This window comes from Cyanistes caeruleus, chromosome 20 (assembly GCF_971803275.1).
Source record: "Cyanistes caeruleus chromosome 20, bCyaCae1.hap1.1, whole genome shotgun sequence".
Lineage (NCBI taxonomy): Eukaryota > Metazoa > Chordata > Aves > Passeriformes > Paridae > Cyanistes > Cyanistes caeruleus.
The window spans coordinates 10,494,961-10,514,679 of record NC_141720.1 but is presented as its reverse complement, the minus strand read 5'-3'; the positions used below and the strand labels follow the sequence as shown (position 1 = coordinate 10,514,679).

General features: G+C 45.3%; 1 protein-coding gene and 1 long non-coding RNA gene across 2 annotated transcripts in view; one reads left to right on the top strand and one right to left on the bottom strand.

The window, feature by feature from the left end:
* Positions 1-14,133: 14,133 nt before the first annotated feature.
* On the bottom strand, positions 14,134-18,358 carry LOC111937160 (uncharacterized). The gene is made up of 4 exons (XR_002868464.2): positions 17,082-18,358; positions 16,669-16,993; positions 16,549-16,590; positions 14,134-16,454 (listed from the first exon to the last, which is right to left on the bottom strand). It is a non-coding gene; the product is annotated as an uncharacterized LOC111937160 (long non-coding RNA).
* A 960-nt stretch (positions 18,359-19,318) lies between these two features.
* GARNL3 (GTPase activating Rap/RanGAP domain like 3) overlaps positions 19,319-19,719 on the top strand; it is a 37,515-nt gene continuing 37,114 nt past the window's right edge. Inside the window, exon 1 of the mRNA XM_023938420.2 lies at positions 19,319-19,662. Coding sequence (XP_023794188.2) covers positions 19,607-19,662 — 56 coding nt within the window. The 5' untranslated portion in view covers positions 19,319-19,606. The remainder of the gene's footprint in view (positions 19,663-19,719) is intronic.

The following is a 19,719-nucleotide window of genomic DNA, read 5'->3' as shown; positions in this document are numbered from 1 at the left end:
CTGCAGATGGGTTCTCTGATAGTCCAGGCAAGGTGTTCAATTACTTAATGTTCTCTGCCTCCACAGCAGCTATTCCAAAAGCCCACCTGAGTCCCTTTGGGTCTTTGTAATAGCCATTCTGAAGGAAGTCTATGTCCAGAATACACGGGGCCTCTGGGCCAGTCACAATGGGATGTTTCTGCCACTCTTTCCAGTCAGGCTCACCTCGGCTTCCAACAGAGTCAACTGCTGTGATCCCCCTGTCACCCCAGCAATGGAAACAGGTTCTGCCCCCACATGTCCTGATGGCATTAGGGTACACTGTGCACCAGTATCAACTAAAGCTTCGTATTTTTGTGGCTCTGATGTGCCAGGCCATCGGATTTACACCGTTCTGGTTTTCCTGTGCCTCTTCCTGGCTAGAGGCAGGGCCCCTGTAGCACTGGTCATCCTCTCCTCCCTGGGCATACATGCTAGAGGTTCCTTCAAGAGGGTCATCCTCTTTTCTGTAATATCTGGCAGTTTGGTCACGGGAGGTTGAGGCTACCTTCACTTTAGTGGAACCTTTCTGGTTAATGGTTCCCTTCCTGAGTTGACGCACTCGTGCTGCCAGGGCAGAAGTGGGTTTCCCATCCCACTTTGCCATGTCTTCCCCACGGTCACGTAGAAAGAACCACAGCTCAGCTCGTGAGGTGTTGCCTCTCTCTCTAGCTGGGGGACATTGGGTTTGGAGTTTTGGGCTTGTGACCTGCACTGGTGCCATATGGGAACTGCTCTTCCTCATCTCTTCCCTCATTTCCCTCATCTCCTCTTTGAGTTCCTTAATCACAGCAGAAAACCAAGCGTGCTGCGGGCCATGGACCATACTCTTGAAATTTCTAAGCTTGGTAGCAACAGAACCCACCGTCTCTCGGTTGTTATCAGCATTAATCGTCGCAATGAAGCTGGTGTATTCACGTGGCCCCTAGATTTGCCAGACTCCACAACATCTGCCCAGTGCACCTGACTTTGTCGGGGTTATTATCATGCTGTCCACCCCTCCCAAAAAGGACCTCTAATATCGCCACTTCCCTCAGCTGTTGGATCCCTTCCTCAATGGTTTTCCATTCCCTTACATGATAGTGCTCTTCCATTCTCTCTCTGTGGACAAACCTCTCTCTTACACTCATCAAAAGCCGCTCCCAGAGGGAAAGGGGCCGTGGCTCCCTGACAAATATCTGATTCACACCTGAGTCCTGGGTCAAGGGTCCCACATTCCTTGCCTCGCCACCATCCAGCTGCACGCCTGTACCCATAAGGTCCCAGACCCGAAGTAATCAGGTTGTATAAGGCTCAAGCCCCCGCCTCACAATGTCTTTTTGCAAATTACAGAGACAGCCATATGTCAGAGACTCTGTAATGATTTCAACTTCTGGCTCCCCTGTGGGTTGTGAGGGCCCTCCTTTCTTATCCTTATCAACAGGGTGATTTCATCTTAGACTTCCTCATTTCCACAGGGGCAACTGCTGCTGGCTGTGACTGCCCTTGTGGTTCAGCTAGAACCTGGATGGTTGTAACGTCTGTGGGTTCCACTGCTGCACCATCAGACTCTCCCTCTTTGAGGCAGGGGGAGGGTTTCTCAGCAGCTGAGGAAATGCACTTATTTAGCATCTGGCCCATCTCATGCATCTCCTTCACCAGAACCCCCACCCACTCTGGGTGGTTCATTTCTGAGGTTGGCTGTGGGGCAGGGGCAGGCTCTGGGGCAGCATCCCCAGTCTCTAGGGCTGTGTCAGGTTCTGGGGCAGCACCCCCAGTCTCTGGGGAAGGTGTCAGGGTGCTTATCCCAATCAATTTCCCATTGTCTCTGAATGTTAAGTAGAACAGGCCTATCAGCAACCCCAGCTACTGTATGATGTCATTAGAATTCAGGGAAGATTTTAACCCTTCGAAAACTGGCGGGGTAGACCAAAGGAACTGGGTGAAAGGTTGGGAGAAAATTTCCCCAGCTGTCTTTTTCTCCCAGTAGGTAGGTACCATTATTAAAGTAACTTGAAAACCATCCAGTTAGTGTGTGATAGCTCTGAATCCATGAGCCTGCCATCCAGAGGACGTTAAACATCCATGAATTCCTCACCTTATCAACCCACAAAACACACTGGATAATAGCCACAGTAGCCTTAGTTATAGGACCTGTATTTAAGTAAGGTGCAGCAAATGGAAGAAATATAGCCGTGACCACATGCCCCCTGAACCTGGGTAAGCTAATCAACATAGTTCTACCTAACAAGGTTTCTAAATCCAGCACACAAAAGTTAGGTTATTTAAGAACTGTTATTCCTTTTTTGCCCTTTTTCTCTCAATGTTGGGTGCCAAAATCTGTCTCAGTTTTAGAAGACAGGTGTCTGCTAAGGAGGGCAGGAGCCTCCCTTGGAATGAAAGAATGTAGACCCCCTCCCTCTGAATTATTATAATTCTGAAATCAAGGGGCTTTCAGGCAGAGATCTGGGGATAGGAATAACTTCTATACTGGTATAACCAGGCAAACAAACAACAATAACTACAGTGTTAGCAGCAAAACAGAACCAGGGACCCCGTGAGAGCTTTCTCAGCTAAGATGGGAAGGGATGGAGAAGAAGCTTTGTTTCACAAACCCCCTCGGGTGGGCAGTCCTGGTGCTCCTGCAGGGCTCTGAGGAACACTGAGCTGGAACAGCAGGGACGAGCTGAGATCCTGGACTGGTGGATGAGGTGGATCAGCAGCTCCGCGGCGGTGCCTGGCACTGCCACACGTCCCGGCAGGACAGAGGGTGCAAGGCCACCAACAAAGAGGGAAGAAGGAGAAGAAGCAGCAGCTCCGTCTGGGTGATGGCAAAATTCCCTTCTCTCCACCGCAACAGCTCCGTGCCCCAAAGTGTCTTTCTCTGAAGCTGAAGAAAGCCCGCCAAACTGTCCCCACCCTTTTTTTCCTGGCCCCTTCCCACCCTGGGCCTGGCCGAACACTTCGTGTTCTTCAAGTATCTACCAAGTACCCACAGTTAGGTTTTCCCCGCAATTAATGGGTAAAAATTCCACAGGTAACTAAAAGAACTAAAAGAAGGACACCTAACACCCAACACCAGGTGGCTGGCATCAAAGAAATAAAAAGCCATGAAGAAAATAGTTTTCTTGCAAAAAAACCTCCATAAATTAGAAGAGGACTTCTTTTTCCCTACAAAGACTGATGAAAAGACTGTAGCAAAATTGAAACTGTTTTAACCACCAAGTTTTTTTGTCTCTATGTTGTCATGTGAAGAAGAGAATGATTAAGTACTGGGGGAAAAAAGTTTCTGGAAGTTTTATTCTGGTTTCTTATCCTTGTAGTTTTTATTAATAAACTTTATTTATTCCTTTTAAGTTTTAAGCCTGTTTTGCTCTTTTTCCAATCCATATCTCACAACAAGAAATTAGTAAGTTTTCTAGTAATTTTTTTAGTTAATGCTTTTAAACCACAACATCCCCAAAAAACCCCCAACCCAAACTTAACAAGCCCTGCCTCTAACCAAATAAAAAACAAAAACCCCCTTTATTTAAATATTTTAATATCTATTTTTATCATATTCATATTCTATATTTATACACATATGTAATGCATAATATATATTAAAATATATTATATTTAAGTATATGCATGTATTTTTCATATTGAGTATTAATCTACTTACATATCTTTATATTACTTGTATTTATTTCTTTTTTATGTGTATAGATATATATCTCCCTATATTTATACCTTTATTATAGATTTGTATATTTTCATTTCTAAATTATTTATTTATTTATAAGACCTGCCTCTAACCAAATAAAAACAAAATGCCCCTTCACCATAAATAGTTAATTAAATATTTTTTAATGTATCTTTTTATCAATTTATATTCATATTTATATATGTTTGGGGTTAGGTGGGTTTTTTTTAGTTCTGGCTTGCCTGTGAAATTTTTACCCATTAGTTTCAGGAAAACCTAACTGTGGGTACTTGGTGGGTGCTTGACAAAAGACAAAGAGTGGCCGGGCCCAGGGTGGGAAGGGGCCAGGAAAAAAGGAGGGTGGAGACAGTTTGGCGGGCTTTCTTAGGCTTCAGGGAAAGACACTTTGGGGCACGGAGCTGTTGCGGTGGAGAGAAGGGAATTTCGCCATCACCCAGACGGAGCTGCTGCTTCTTCTCCTTCTTCCCTCTTTATTGGTGGCCTCGCACCCCCTGTCCTGCCGGGACGTGTGGCAGTGCCAGGCACCGCCGCGGAGCTGCTGATCCACCTCATCCACCAGCCCAGGATCTCAGCTCATCCCTGCTGTTCCAGCTGACTGTTCCTCAGAGCCCTGCAGGAGCACCGGGACTGCCGACCCGAGGGGTTTGTGAAAACAAAGCCTCTCCTCCATCCCGTCTCAGCCGAGAAAGCTGTCACGGGGTCCCTGGTTCTGTTTTCTTGTTAATGCTGTAGTTATTGTTGCTTGTTTGCCGGGTTATACTAGTAAAGAACTGTTATTCCTATCCCCAGATCTCTGCCTGAAAGCCCCTTGATTTCAAAATTATAATAATTCGGAGGGAGGGGGGTCTACGTTCTTTCATCCCAAGGGAGGCTCCTGCTCTCCCTAGCAGACACCTGTCTTCTAGAACCAAGACACATTTCTTTCTCTTTTAAACTCTATAAATTCATTCACCTAACACATCAGAATGACAAAAATATAAAGCTTTAATCAGCACTAGTATGCAGTACACCCTAATCTCTATGGAATTTATACATATAAATTTCAGTCAGTACATTTTAATATGCCATTTATGCATAGATGTGTTTTATACACTCACATTTTACATGTGTTATAAATGCAACGGCAAAATATGATTAATATAGACAGCGATTTATTATAAAACAATTTCAATCACAAACGGGAGAAAAAAAACACAATAAAAAAGATCAGCGCAGTGCTGGGTGGACAGGGGTCTATACCCAGAGGTACAGATTTACCCAAATCCACACGGAGGGTTGATTGTCTAGGGTTTTTATAGGGATTTTGTGTCCTGAGGCTAAACTCCGAGCAGTCACTGTTCCACAAAGAGTCTAGATGGTTGGTTGAATGGATTTCCTGGAACCGTCGAACTGAATCAATAGACAACTGGGCAGAGTCTTTTTGTATGTAAAAGTTCTGATTGCTTCCTGATTGTATCTTTGGTTGGACTCTCAGGGAGAAGTGTCCAGGTCCAGTGTGGAGCAGATGGGTATCTCAGCTGGGCTCCTCTCATTGTTTAGTTAGATTGCTTTTTCGGTCGTGGCTTATAGGGTGGGGTATCCAGATTCGATGTGGAGCCAGTGAGTATCTCAGCTGGGCTCCTCTCATTGTCTAGCCTGACGGCCCGTGTTCTGCTCTTTCTCTCAGGCTGATAAGCATCGCTTAGGGTCGTTATCGCCTGAATAGGTAGTTACTGCTGGGTCTGGGGAGGAATCTTTAGGCCACACTATATTTTTATGTGGTCTACATTGTTATAAATACAGTTATATACTTATTTCTTCTTTCACGAATTTTTTCTGTTATAAATTTGTATTGTGATATTGGCTTTCGCAGATGAATATTATATATTAAATACTTTTTAGCTATGCTAACAAGTCTTAAGTTTAAAAGAATTTCCTAGGTACAAGGCAAGGAAACCCCAGAGGGCAAGGACAGTGGGGCCCAAGCTGTTATCAGAACAATAGAGCCCAAACTGTTATCAGCAGAAGATATGAAGACCAGCTGCCCTCAGGGGAAGGATGAGGGGCCCAGGCTGTTATCAACAAGTGACCATCTGCAGCATGATCCAAGAAGGTGGAACCAGGGAGGGGACATGCTTGAATATGCATTAACCTCTCACAGCAAAGATGGGATAAAAAGGACACTCCTGAGATACCAGGTGTGTTCCTGGTAACCCACCAGGGCACCCGGCCGTTTTAACCCTTTGCTTTATTTCTTTTGTCTCCTAATTGTCTTTTGTTTATATTAAATTATTTTTATAATTTATTAAGTGTTATAAATGCAACGGCAGATTAAAGATAAAAAAGATAAATTTATTATAAATTAACAAAACAGCAAAACAGCGAGGAAAAACCACAATAAATGAACAGCGCAGCGCTGGGTGGACAGGGTCTATACGCAAGGTATAGGTGTTCCCAAATCCACGTCTGAGGGTTCTCTGGCCTGGGTTTTTATAGGGATTTTATGTCCCCAGGCTAGAATTCCAATCAGCTTCCATTCACCAAGTGTCCCTGATTGTCAGGTGAATGGATTTCCTGGCCTAGAAGATTGAGTCAGTAAGTGTCTGGGCAGAGTCTCCTCAAATGCAAAGTGAGTCTGTATGTATTTTAACATATTTCATCACAGCAGAGTCGAGGGATCCGGGCTAGTGCCGATGGATATCTCGGAGGAGTTGTTTCTTCTTTGTCCTTCTTGATTGAGTTACTCTAGCATAGGTTTGGCGGGTGTGGTGTTCAATTCTGGCAACGACCATTTTCCTGAGGCTCGTCCCTTTTGTTTCGCTTGATTGTCTCTGGCCGAAGTCGGCTGGGCGTTGCCTAGGTCCGGAGGTAGACTTTCAGGCTAGTTCTTTTGTCTCTATGATGGTCTTTGTCCTGTTCTTTCCTCCGAGTTGATGTGCCTGCCGAGGTTTGTTATCTGGGGGGGGGTTCTTTTGCAATTTGTAACTTTGGAAGAGGAATTCTACCTCGACCTGGAGGAGAATTCCTCGTTCCATATTTTCATCAGTTATAACTACACATACTTTATTTAAACCTTTTCTTTCGAATTTTTATTCATCCAATTCTTTATTACATTAAGTGAAACTCGTTTTTAAGAATTTTTGGGGGCTCGTCCGGGATAAGCACCTCACCTCTAGGACCACCGGAGATCCAGAACGGGGAAACAGGCGCGCCCCTGCTGAGTTCAGCAGATCCCATTCTGTTTCTCCTAGCGTGGGCCAAGCAGCTGCAGGTCAAAAACCCAAGGACAAGAAGGGGAGAAATAAAGCAAAGGAAAGTGGAAAAAAGGCTCCATAAAACCGTGGTATTTTTGCTCCATAATTCTTGTGCACGAAGACCCAAAGAAGAAGACGGATTGTAAGTAATCTTTGGGGGAGCGGGAAGCGGGGGTTGCAAGATACCCCCGGGGTTACTGGGACTGGGTCTCAGGGGAGGGGTGAGCCCCTCGGGAAAGGGAGCCCAAGGTTTTCCTGGCACAATCCACTGGGAAAACAGAGTAAAATGTGTATTCTGTAAAACTTTGTCAAGTTGAGAATTAAATCCAACAAATTTGGACTTAAAACTGCCAAATTGAGGAATAATCCAAGAAACTTGGGATATTTGACATATTACAGTGCCCATGGGCGGATATTAACAAGGGAAGAGCACCTTATTGTCTTGCTGTGACTGGGTGGAGTTGAATGAACAGATGTGAGAATGCGTAAATAGGTGTGATTGTTGCATTGAAGTTTGTGGGGTTTTTTTTTTGGAATTGTGTTGTTAAAGAGGAAAGGTTTTCTGTGCTGTGTTGGAGTAAGAGTGAACACGGGTCGATGCTTCCACAGGGACTGGATCATGGTGGGGACACATGGAGGGATTCGCTTCCTCCCTGCGAGCTCCTGTCCTGGAGCCCCGGGGTGGCAAACCAGAACTGGGGCTTGTAGCCCAGGGGCCGCGGGGGTATTTTATCAAATCTGTTCTCAGCGGGATAGCAGCTCTGCTCTCAGAGCAAAGCCAAGGTTATCTTTAGTGGTGATGGTCCCTCCGTGCCTTTCCTCCCCCCTGGGCAACAAGAGCTGCTTGCACGGGAGGGGTCGTTTTGGTGAGCTGGTATGTGATTCAGTGTTTGAAGTTGTTTGGTTTTTGGTTTTTTTGGGGGTTTTTTTAGAAGTTTTCTTTGCCCCGCTGTGGTGGCGGTGAAAGGTTTTCCTGGGAGATGGTGCTCCCAGGGCTACTCCCTGCCGAGCTATTGGGGCAGAGGGGCAGGTCAGCCTCAGGAGTGCAAGAGAACTCCTGGAGCTCCGGCCCTGATAAGATCAGGGCATGGAGGGTGCCCTGAGGGGATGAGTTCAGCTCATCCCTTTTGAGTAAAGTGAGGGCAGGGGCCTTCTAAGTCTTGGTGTCCCTGGATTGTTTAAACTTATTTTGGAGGTCTCAAGCCGCAGAGCTGTGTTTAGGCAGCTGTGGGCAGGCTGGATTGAACCACAGATGCTGGTTCGGGTTCCCTGCTCCAGGCACAGGGGGATCGGAGGAGCTCTCAGTGACTCCTGGAACTTCCTGAAGCTGTGAAACAGGCCGGGAACATGCCCAATGGTGAGAGAGCTGGGTGAGTCCCTCTGGGACCCAGGTTTTCTATGCTGGGGTCTTACTAGACCTCGGGCACATTAAGTTCTGTGATATCGAGAGTAAGGACTGGTGTCAAACTGTCTCAGAGAGCTTTTTCTTAGCCAGATGTGTGAGCGAGATATGGAGCAGTACTGGCGTATGGTATCAGCTCCAAACCAAGGGAGCTGCAAGTTTCAAGCCTTTGTTTTTATCGGGTTCTGAGAGAATTCCGTGTATGATGGTGCTGTGGTCTTCTGCAGCAATAAGTTGTGTCGGTGCTTAAAATTTGAGATTTCAGGAAGAGTATGCATCCTGGGAGAAAATGGAAAAGAAGTGAGCTCTGTTTGTTTTTTTCTTGAGTGACTGCAATATTTATTTTGTAGAGAAACAAACCCATTTCTTAGTATGCCTTCCAATTTCTTTACTTTAGTGAATATCGTAGAATTTTGTGGTTGATTATAATTTTAAAGGCAAGTTACAGTAATTTGCATAGTAGTCACTTCTTGAGGTGAAAACTTATCAGGTTGTCAATAAGTGTTAGAGCTGTTAACCCTAATGTTGTTTGTGATGGGCACAGCCCATGATTCTTAACAGCAGAACCTGGTGTCAGCCTAAAAGCAAAATCCTGTGGATTGTTGTAAATCTTTTTACTGCTGCTGAAAATTATTTTGTCTCTTTTCACAATATGAAATGTTGATCATCTCTCTGATGATTGCTAAAGAGTTATTGTGATAGTGTGTTTAGCTGAAGATCAGGCTCAGAACTGCCATGATTTCTTGTTCTTTTGAATTTGCCAAGAAAGTGCACATGTCTCTAGGAGTGCTTGTGTTGTTTTGCAGCTGTGCTTATTACAGAAGCAGAAGTGGACCCAGTTAAAAGATTAAAATTAAGATTGTTGGTGTTTCGAATTAAGAAGAGGATTGTGGAGACTCTAAACTTGGTCTATTTTAATAAGTAAATGTGTTAATTTAGAGATGAGTCTTATTTTGTGAAAGAAGAGTTCGAAAACAATTGTAAGACTGGTTCTTTCTATAGATTGTTCATAGTATATAAACTGCAAGTACTGTTGAAACATAAAGGTATTGTCAGAAACTTGTCAATGTATCTAAATGCCTGTAAGAATAAAAGACCTGACCTATCTTGTCATGAGAAAAGTTACACTAGAGATTATTCACATTAAGCAGCTGTGTGAAGATAGACTCCTTTGTACCTGTAGAAGAAAACTTAGAGAAGAATGATGTCTGTGTCTTCATTTCTAGCTTGACTGAAGATCTGTTCAAGGCAGTAGAAATAGAAATTTCAAGTTTGTTTTAGTTGGTAAAAGTAGCTAGCTAGCTGACTGGTCTCTGTGTCTAGCGCCTTTGATGGCTTTGGGGAGCGTCCCCAAAAGGAGGTGTTAGAATTTGTTGTTGATTCTGAAGCAAAGTAATTTGTGTAGTAGAGATTCTGGAGGGATGTGGTGTAAAGAGTGGCGAGATAATAGTGGCAAAGAGAAAGAGAGAGGTTTGCGTTTCCTTTCATTAAAGATGTAAAGATTTTTAGAAAGAGAGCGAGAAGTGTCTTGTTGGCTCCGAAGAGTGAGCACTGGCTTGGGGGGAGAAAAACTTTCAAGCGCGATTAGAGGTGAGAATTGTGCCCGCAATAGGAGATGTTAGGAGCATCTGGAGCGCTGGGTTAAGAGTTGCTAGGTTTAGGTGTTGTTTTATTGCTTTTATGTAAAGCGGCTGTAGCAGGACCCGGTCCCTGTGAGTGGCGAACAGCAGGGCCCGGTGTGGCGGCTCCTGGTCCTCTCCCACCCGATGTGAAGGGTGCAGAGCGCGGTTCGTGAGTGGCGCTGCTGGAGCGGGACCCGCCCTGTCTGTGCCGGGGTCTCCAGGGGTGCGGGGTGCTGGGAGTGCTCGCCGGCCCTGCAGCGGTGCTGGGTGAGGTTTGCCGCTGAAGAGCGAGCTGGCTCAGCAGAGGAGCCCCAGACCAGAGCACTGTGGACTCTGGGCTCTGCCCCTCGGCTGTGGTGGGAGCTGAGTGTGTTTGAAAATGCCAGTCCTTTGTGTGAAGGGACGGCACAGCAGGGAAAGAGGGGACACCAGCTTTGTCCCAGGGTCAGCACGTAAGTGACTGGCAAGGACGCCAGTGGGCCCCTGCAGAGCGAGCGGCTGAAACAGCCTGCTCGGCCCAGAGCTGCGGCAGCAGGGGTGGGGGAGAGAGATAGCCTGAAAAACTGCTGTGAATGGGAAAGGAACGGAACAAAAGCCGAGAAACAGACCGGTGGATGATGAGACCAAAGCAAAAGTAATCTTGCTCGTTAGGTTCTGAAAACCTCATCAAGGTGTTTAATTTCTTGAAATAGGATCTTTTTTTTCTCTCTTATTTTTTTCTTCTATTTCTTTTACTCTTGTTGTTAAAAGGAAGGGGTTTGTTCTAAGAAACCGATAAAAAGAAGTTTGTGAAGCTAAACAAGTAAATAGTAACCAAAAGGTAAAAAAGGTAATGAATGTAATTTATTTGAAGCCAAAACTAACCTAGCCTTTCTTGTTTAACTAATCTGAACGCACAGAAAGAGATCGGCTCCTATGTTAACTGTTAAATTTCGCTTAACCCAAGGATTTTAAAGAATACTGATGGAAAATTTTGATGTGACGTTTTCATTCTCCCTGTGTTATTAAGAAATTGTTTTCAGGTACTACTGATAAGGCAGAGAAGCTGCAATCTGGACCAAAGAGTGAAGTTGGATTCACACCAATAAGATCAAAAGAGCTGAGGACTGGACTGTAACACCCAAACCCAGTGATACCAAATGTACTCTTGAGCAGAGACCGGCGGTAATGAACTGAAACAATCCAAATGATCCAAGGAATGAGTTAAGAATCACGCCTAACTGGGAAGTAAGACCAAGCCTGTATCAGTAGTTTCAAGTCCTGCCTGGACAAGTTCTGGGACACTTTCAATATCCACCTTGGGGAGGAAAACTCCCACTCCAAACAGGAGGACTGGGGCTGTTTTGGTTGGGAAATCCTCGTATATTTTTACTTTTGCCTGTGATTTGTATAAAGGAGGGGGGAGAACCACAACTTCCATCAGTGCCACATCATACACATTGTCTAAATCATCCCAATACGGGACATGCTATCTGGATTAAATATAAGTGTTTAAATTAGAGAATAATAGGTATTGTGGTCCACAAAGTTAAGCCTCTCATTGCAGGAAGTGTTAGGTGTCAAATCTATTAAGAATAACTTAAATGATAACTCTTTTTTACAGATGGGAAATTACTAGTGCTTGTTGAGTGGGAAGTACCTGAGGAACGGTGGGAAACTGCTGTTAAAAGGTGTCAAAAGAAATTTGCTTGGAAATTACAAAAGAGGAAGTGACAAGGAAAGAGGGGGCAAGACCAGACTGACCACTACAACTCGCCACCGAGAAGAATATAAACACCTGCTGTGAGCTGTAACCTCATAGGCAGGATTGGTGGGGGTGTAAGCCATACTGGACCCCTATTATTCCTTCTTCTGTCACTTATCCTTCTCCCTTCTGGGACACCAGCAAAGCCATGTTACAAATGCTATCAAAAGCTTTACATGGAATGACACCGGGGTTTCTTTCTTATTACCCACACCAGTATCGATAATCACTGTTATAACCCATCCAAATTAAGTACCTGTATGCATAAGGGAAAATATTAGACCACAGAAAATCTAGGAACAAGTAGTAACAGATTAGAAAACAACTGCCAAAAAAAAAAAAAAAAAAAAAAAAAAAAAAAGAGAAAAAGATGGATTTTCTTCACAGTTGTTGCCAGGAGAAATAACCAAGATTTGGTAAGAGAGCAAATGGTAAGTGAAAAGATAAAGCCAACACAGTAACCTAGACCTGTATTAACCTCACTCAGGACATGTAAGCAAAGCTCAAACAGCAATTAAATGGAGAAAACTTCTTCATGAAGTGAGAAATACTCCTAGTAAAAAGTATAAAGCTGGTAATAAAACTTGTACATAGTAAGTTCCAGAGAAACCAACTCGGTATTAGACCCAAAGGAAAGTAAAAGAAAAAAAAATGTGTACATAGTAATAGAACCAGATTCTTCCAGTGTAAAAGTACAGGGAAAAATCCTTACTCTGGAAATAGTCAAATTTTGGTGAAATAAAAATCAACAGAAAAATGACTATTAGAAAGCACCAGATGTCTTATTTTGGGATATGTGAAAAAAGGGCATACCCAAAGCTCCCTTCGCAATGGAAGGGGAATTGTACTCTGAGAATGATTCAGCTAGGATTTTTCTTTTTGTCAGGACAAGACAGAAATTAGTTGGGGGTGTTGGTTTTTGAGGTCCTAAAAAGAAATAAAAGGGAATAGTTTGAGTACCTCAAAAATGGGGAGATGAGAAATAGCCCCTGAACACATATTAGAAACATTCTTGGGCACAAGATGGAAGTTGGAGATATCGAACCCCAATTTTTGCATTATGAAACTCCAAGTTGTTGTAGAAATCATAACCAGTGAAACAGCTGGAGCTATAGAATTAATAGCCAGTCAGTGATGAAAGCCAGTGGCAATATATCAAAATAAGCTGGCTTTAGACTATTTATTGGATAAAAGAAGGGGTGTTCTGTGAGAAAATTAATACATAAGATTGTTGTTTTCAATGACAATAAAAATGCCGTTCTAGATATCGCCAAAGAAATCAGAAAAATGGCCCATGTGCCAGTCCAAAAATGAAAATCAGTAATGACCACTAACTGGTGGGATAATACATTGGGGATAGAGTAGTAGAAGAAGCTAAGTTTCTTCTTGTAGCAGTGCTACAGCTGGTTTAATATTTCTTCCTTGTTTAATCCCCTGTTTAATTTGGCTAATCACCAAAGTAGTGCAAGGCATGCAAATAGTAGTAATGCCTACAGACTCAAAATTGGCTACATCTGGAATGGCACAAAAAAAAAAATAAAAAATGAACGAGTGCTAGAAGCTAGAATACAAGAATTATTGCTCAAGCCAAATGATTTATAAAAAAAGAAGAGGAGGGGTTTGTTATAAATTTGTATTGTGATATTGGCTTTCGCAGATGAATATTATATATTAAATACTTTTTAGCTATGCTAACAAGTCTTAAGTTTAAAAGAATTTCCTAGGTACAAGGCAAGGAAACCCCAGAGGGCAAGGACAGTGGGGCCCAAGCTGTTATCAGAACAATAGAGCCCAAACTGTTATCAGCAGAAGATATGAAGACCAGCTGCCCTCAGGGGAAGGATGAGGGGCCCAGGCTGTTATCAACAAGTGACCATCTGCAGCATGATCCAAGAAGGTGGAACCAGGGAGGGGACATGCTTGAATATGCATTAACCTCTCACAGCAAAGATGGGATAAAAAGGACACTCCTGAGATACCAGGTGTGTTCCTGGTAACCCACCAGGGCACCCGGCCGTTTTAACCCTTTGCTTTATTTCTTTTGTCTCCTAATTGTCTTTTGTTTATATTAAATTATTTTTATAATTTATTAAGTGAAACTCGTTTTTAAGATTTCCAAAGTTACATTTATCACACATGTAAGTAATATATGTAAAAACAAAACCCATTTCTGTTACTGACATTATAAAATCATAACAATGGAGTGGACAGAGAGAGGGCTTCTTTCCAAAGGAATTTAGACATAAATTCCTATTCCTTGCCAATAACTAACATACAAACCAGAAAAACTCAATAGGTTTTTGTATTCTGCACCCAGCCCTCTCTAGGAATTTCCTGGCAGCTTGGGGTCCCCTCTGGGGAAGGGTTACCAGCACGAGCCCTCCCCATTCCCTGCTCACCTTGCTCCTCCAGCGCAGCGCAGCGTGTGGTGGGGTCCTCGGCGTGCCCGAAGTGACATGGGAGCCCCCCAGTCTCCACCCCGTCCCGCTCAGCCTTTGCTTCTCACCCCCAAAGAAGGCACAGAACAACTCCGACTGCCCTGGACAGCAGCACCTTGCTTTATTGGAAGCCCTTCTAGGTCTAGACCCCCTCCCAAAACGGAGCTCTGCTGCAACAAGAAAAGGGGGGCAGGTCCCAGAAATCCCTCCCCCAAAACCCCAGGCACAGGCTAGAGGCAGAAAGAGGGAGTGGCAGCAGAGAGGACACAGGAAGAAAAGAAAGAACAGGCTGAAAGATGAAGGAGGAAAAAAAAAAAAGAGGGGCAGCACAATGGAGGGGGATTAAAACAGAACAAGGACAGAGAATGAGACACAAGGATCCAGTGGGAACCAGTGGAACTGGGAGCACAATATGGCAACCAAGAATAAAAAAAGGAACATGAGTGAGGCAAAAAACCCTGAATAGAAACACCAAATACAACGAGGGGAAAAGGAAAACAAACAAAGCTGGGATGGGCAGCACAAAAGAGACAAATTATAAAAGAATAGGGACAGAGAACAGGATATAAGAATCTAGTGGGGCACAGTGGCGTGTGGAGCACCACAGACAATAAGAAAATAACATGAGTGAGGCAACAAAAAACCCAACACCTAAAGAAACAAAAACCTGGGAAGAAACCCCGAAACAACACCAGGGATTGGCAGCAGTCAAAACCTGTGACTGACATTCTTGGGGGTACATCCTCATTTGGGATGGGGGTCTCTGCCACAAATTTAATCCATCCGCATCTGAAAGAAAGCTAGGACAAAAGTCAAAGTGCTGCAGGATAACTTCACAGCTCCAGACATCTTGTGTCAATCTAGGAATACCATCCAGACTACAACTACAGCCTACATTCCAAATTTCAAATTACACGGGCCTCGGACTTGTCCTTTCACACCTACAGCCAGGCTGGGCAGCAGGGCAGAGCAGCTCTGGGCCAAATACACCCAGACACCCGTGACACACAAGACAACAGACAGGGGGACACAACAGGGAGACAAAACTCTGGGCTAGAAGAATGGCCACAAGGACTGAGAGAATGTGGAACGAGAAGACCCAAGTGAGAAAGACTGCAAGCCAATGAGGCTTGTAGAACCCCGGAGGAAGAAGATGCCAACAGAACGACTTAGTCCAAGAACTGCCAAGATGGATGCCCGAAAATCTTTATGGCCACAATCTTCCACTCATCTTTACATTCGTACAAGTCCTAATCTGCAACAATGGATCCTTGTGGGGCACAGCTGTTGACGCAGCTCAGAACAAGACCTCTAAAAGACATCTGATCGGATGCTTCTAAAGAGTGATGCGATTCCGAGGCCTCTGAGAGCTCCCGAGCCAAAGCTTTGATGGCCTCGGCACCGGGCAGAGGAACACAGAGATCAGAGATGCTAAGAGTGACGCCAGGGTTTCCTGTAAGCCCCTAGAAAGCCTTCGGCAACACACAGATGACACGAGAGGCACAAAAGACACAGAAGGTACAACAAACGAGTGACACGACACACCCCAGGACTGCTCTGTCCTGCGTACCTCAGCATTGTGAGCCAAAGTGAGGCTTTCCCTTGATGTGGCCTAAGGGGCCACAGCTGGGACTGCCCCGTCCCCAAAGCTGACTCAAAAATCCCTGGCCACGAGTCCTGACCCGGCACCCCGCTTTCATCCCCCTCTGTGGGTCAAAGCCTTCGACTTATCTTTCAGAAGCCCAGGAGTGAGAATCCACATGGGGTGCCAAGGAAGGCCACCTCGCTGTCTGGCGAGTCCCTGCTGTCACCAGGATGCTGTCTCAATACAATACTCTCACTACAATAAAGATATAATAAATATTTTTTTGATACAAAAGATATAATAAATCTTTCATTGATACAATAAAGATGACATTCTGTTTTGAACGTCAGTGTGTGATCTTAGCAGCACATCAGCCAAAACTTGACAATTCTGCTACTCACGGTCTCCTGAAAACACCCATATCCTGGGTCCACACACTTCGGCCACACTGGGAGCCAGATGCCATCGTCGCAGAGCACGCCTGCGCAGGGCACACGGTGATGTGGCACTGCTGAAACTTGAGTGGACCCTCACTCCTCCTCCCAACATCCCCGACTCACCGCAACCCCTTGGTCATTCTTAAAGGCTACCCTGACAGCACCTGCACGTGGAAAAGGCCAAAACTTCATCACAGACTCCTGTAATACTTCCTGGGGCTCACAAGAGAAGCAAACTAGGTCTGTTGGCAGGTCGGTGAGGGGGCCTCAGCGTAATATCAGTGGGCTGCCTAAAACACACAAACAGCAATGGATATTGAGAATTGCACCACAATGTGGCACCCAAGCAATAATAACTCACTATCTCCACCTGTCACTGCTCACCTTGCCTGCTTGATCTTGACTGCAGATATCCAGCTTTGCTTCCTAGAAATCGGGACAAAGAAAAATGCTGTAACATAGCCACCATTTAGGCTTCCCCTGAAAAGCCAAACAACGACTGACCTGCCCAGGGAGAAGGGGCAAAACAAAATGGAAAGGAGTGTAGCAACTCAGGGTCCAAAAGTGTGGCTGAGGTAGTTTCCGTCCAAAACTGCTTGGATGTGACATCCTTCTGGAAGAGTCTTGGTCATATTGGACTGGCAGTTTAAATGCTGCAGGCCACCTGTAAAACACAAAAAAACGCCAAAGGCTATAGTTTCATTGCTACTACAACAACTTTGGTAGCATTTGAATCTGTGCTGGAAACTATACTCATCTTGGCTGCCAGTATTCATCCGGTCATGGTCTCCCCCAGTGCTGATACCTGGCTGTGCTGAATGCTTTTCATCTTCAAAATGAAATGAAAAGGTGAATGAAAAGGGAAACATAGAAACAAGAAAGTCAGGCTGCAGCTCGGACTTGGGGTGCCGACCCACCTTGTTGCCATATTCCTCTGGCCTCCTGCGTTCGTATCAGGTTTACTGGGTTCCTATCCCTCTGCAAAAAGATTTGTCAAAGTCACTCAGCTGCACAGGGAAAGTTTAACCTTTCCAAAGTTCACATTTCTCAAAGCAAACTGCCTAGAATCTCACAACAGCGTGAAGTAAGACAAATGACTAGAAAACTGCAAGACACCTCTGTACTGCTTCTGCTGTCTCTGCCTGCCTTCTGCACGGACTGGCCACGGTCACTCCATCTGAGATGTGGCTCAGGTGGCTAAGCAAAACAAAACGTTACCTGTAAAGTCTTCTTTCTACTCCAACTACCCCCCCATCTGTCCCACAGGGCAGAGCAGTTCCAGGCTAAACACAAACAACATATTATGCCACAAGCAGTATGACAGAAGTGTGATAAAAAAAGATCCCAGCAAGAAGAATAATGGCAAAGGACCAAGACAACGCCAAAAGAGATGGCCAATGGTATGGCAATGGTGGATGGAGGAGGCTCTAAGGAGCCAAAGAAAAGATTTCAACAGTGACCTGTTAAAAGAACTGTTGGTCACAATGATCAAGATCTACATTCTACATTTAGAATGCTCCTCATATCCATTCAATCTTCCAAGCCCCAGGATGTTACAATGCACAGCTGGAAAGGATGGATGGTGACAGAGCCAGGAATGAGGCCTCAAAAGATGTCCGACTCGATGCTTCTGAGAAGAGACTCAGAGACTGGGCAGTTATATACCGCAATGTTTCATTACAGTGGATAAGGACTTGTACCCATTCGAAGATAGGTAGAGGATTTCAAAAAAGAACAAACTATATCAGCGCAGTGCCGAGAAACGCGAATGTTCAAGAATCTAGAAATGATGGTCAATGCTTGTGATAAGGCCCTCCAGGGGAAAAGGCAGAGATATCTGATCCAAGGGATCCCAAAGACATACTAGACAACACAGCATACCAGACAACACAACACAGACTGGACAGTACAGACTGGAACTGTTCTGCACTGCATACCCTACACCAGCAATCAAAAGTAGAGCCACTCCCTTTAGCTGTCCTAAGAGACCCCTTAAAGGACATCCGTTTCCCCTCCACTAATTTTTAAACCTGTCCCAGTAATTTCCAACCCACTACCCTACTATCATCCCATTTCCAAGCCGTGGCCCCCAACTTATCTTTTGGATGACCAGCGACATGAATCCATGTTGGACCTGAAATAAGTCTGCCTTGGAAAGTGCCATGATGGCTGGTTAGCCTCTCAGTCTTCTTAGCTACAAGAAAGAAATCCAAAATCAACGGATGAGTTTAGTGGCACATGGGCCAAATCTCAACAAGTTGGCTACCTACCCTCTCCCTAAGTGTGCCTGGGTCCTTGAGTCTCCTGTGGTTGTGAAAAGCCTTAGGGGGCCCTTAAATGGACGCTGTACTTCTAGGTAATATGTTTATTATTATGATAGATTTTTGAAAAACTCTGATGACTGGCTTTTCTCAGTACCAAGTACAATGCTGTGTAGATGTGTCTTGTAGTCCTTTGCATTTCATCTGGCCTGTGAGTCACCACGCAAGCTAACTTTCAGTCATGTAAGTGTAAATGAATCATTGTGGTGTGTCATCTTGTCAGGAAAATCAATCCACAAAGACCAGAGGTTTATGTCCAAAAAGGAGACAGAGGAATCCTTTTACTTTATTTGAATAAAGGGAGAGGCCATGGGGCATTCCCCTGGGGTCTCTCAAATTTTTGGAGGGTGCAGCCTCCTTTTTATCCTAATTCTAGGCCGTACGTCCCTTCTCTCTTTCCCCATAGGCTGACGTACTTGAGAGGTACAGGCTTCCCGGAACGCCTGACACCTGGGGTACCTTCCCCCCCCCTCCACCCCCAATGCATAATCCCTTCTTAATTCTTAACTCTCGTGGAATTCATGGCGCTCTTTCAGTGCTTCTTTCATCTTTCAGTGGAATCTATGCCATTGTTTCTGTTGTCTCTCACTGATAGCTGCATCTTATCAGCAGACCCATAGCTTGTTTGTAAAGACAAACTCATCAATCCTCTCAATCTGGATTTGAGAGCAGCATTCCGCAGCAAATCTGACCTATCCTCTTGGCTGTCTTGGAACTGACTAGTTTCTGCTACTTGCGGGCATATCGAATAGTATTTACTTTCCATGTAAAACTCTCGTCTGGAACGATGTTTTACCTTGGCGTTTATAAAGCCGACATTCCGGAGGGGCGGTACTGGCACAGGGGCGTAGGGGCGAAGGACCCGTTCGCTCCCCTCGCGGGACTGCAGCTCCCGGCGGCGGAGGGCAGCCGGCTCTCAGCCCGAGACTACAACTCCCGGCGGGCCCTGCCGGCGGCGCAGCGGCCGACGCGGCATATGAGTGGTTGGCGGCCCGGGGCGGACGCGGGGGCCGTGCGCCGGGGTAGCGGGATGTACGCGGACAGCTGCCGGCATCTCTGCCGCTCGGGACGGAGCCGCGGGAGCAACGCTGGAGGGGTGAAGTCTCCGTCTGGCCGCCCGCATGGAGCTGAGCAGCGCGGAAGGGGCATCCACCCGGTTCCTCGGCCTCACTCAGCGGTACCGGAGGAGGGGGCTGAGCTCGGGTGGGGGGGGCGCGGCGCGCTGCCGACCGGC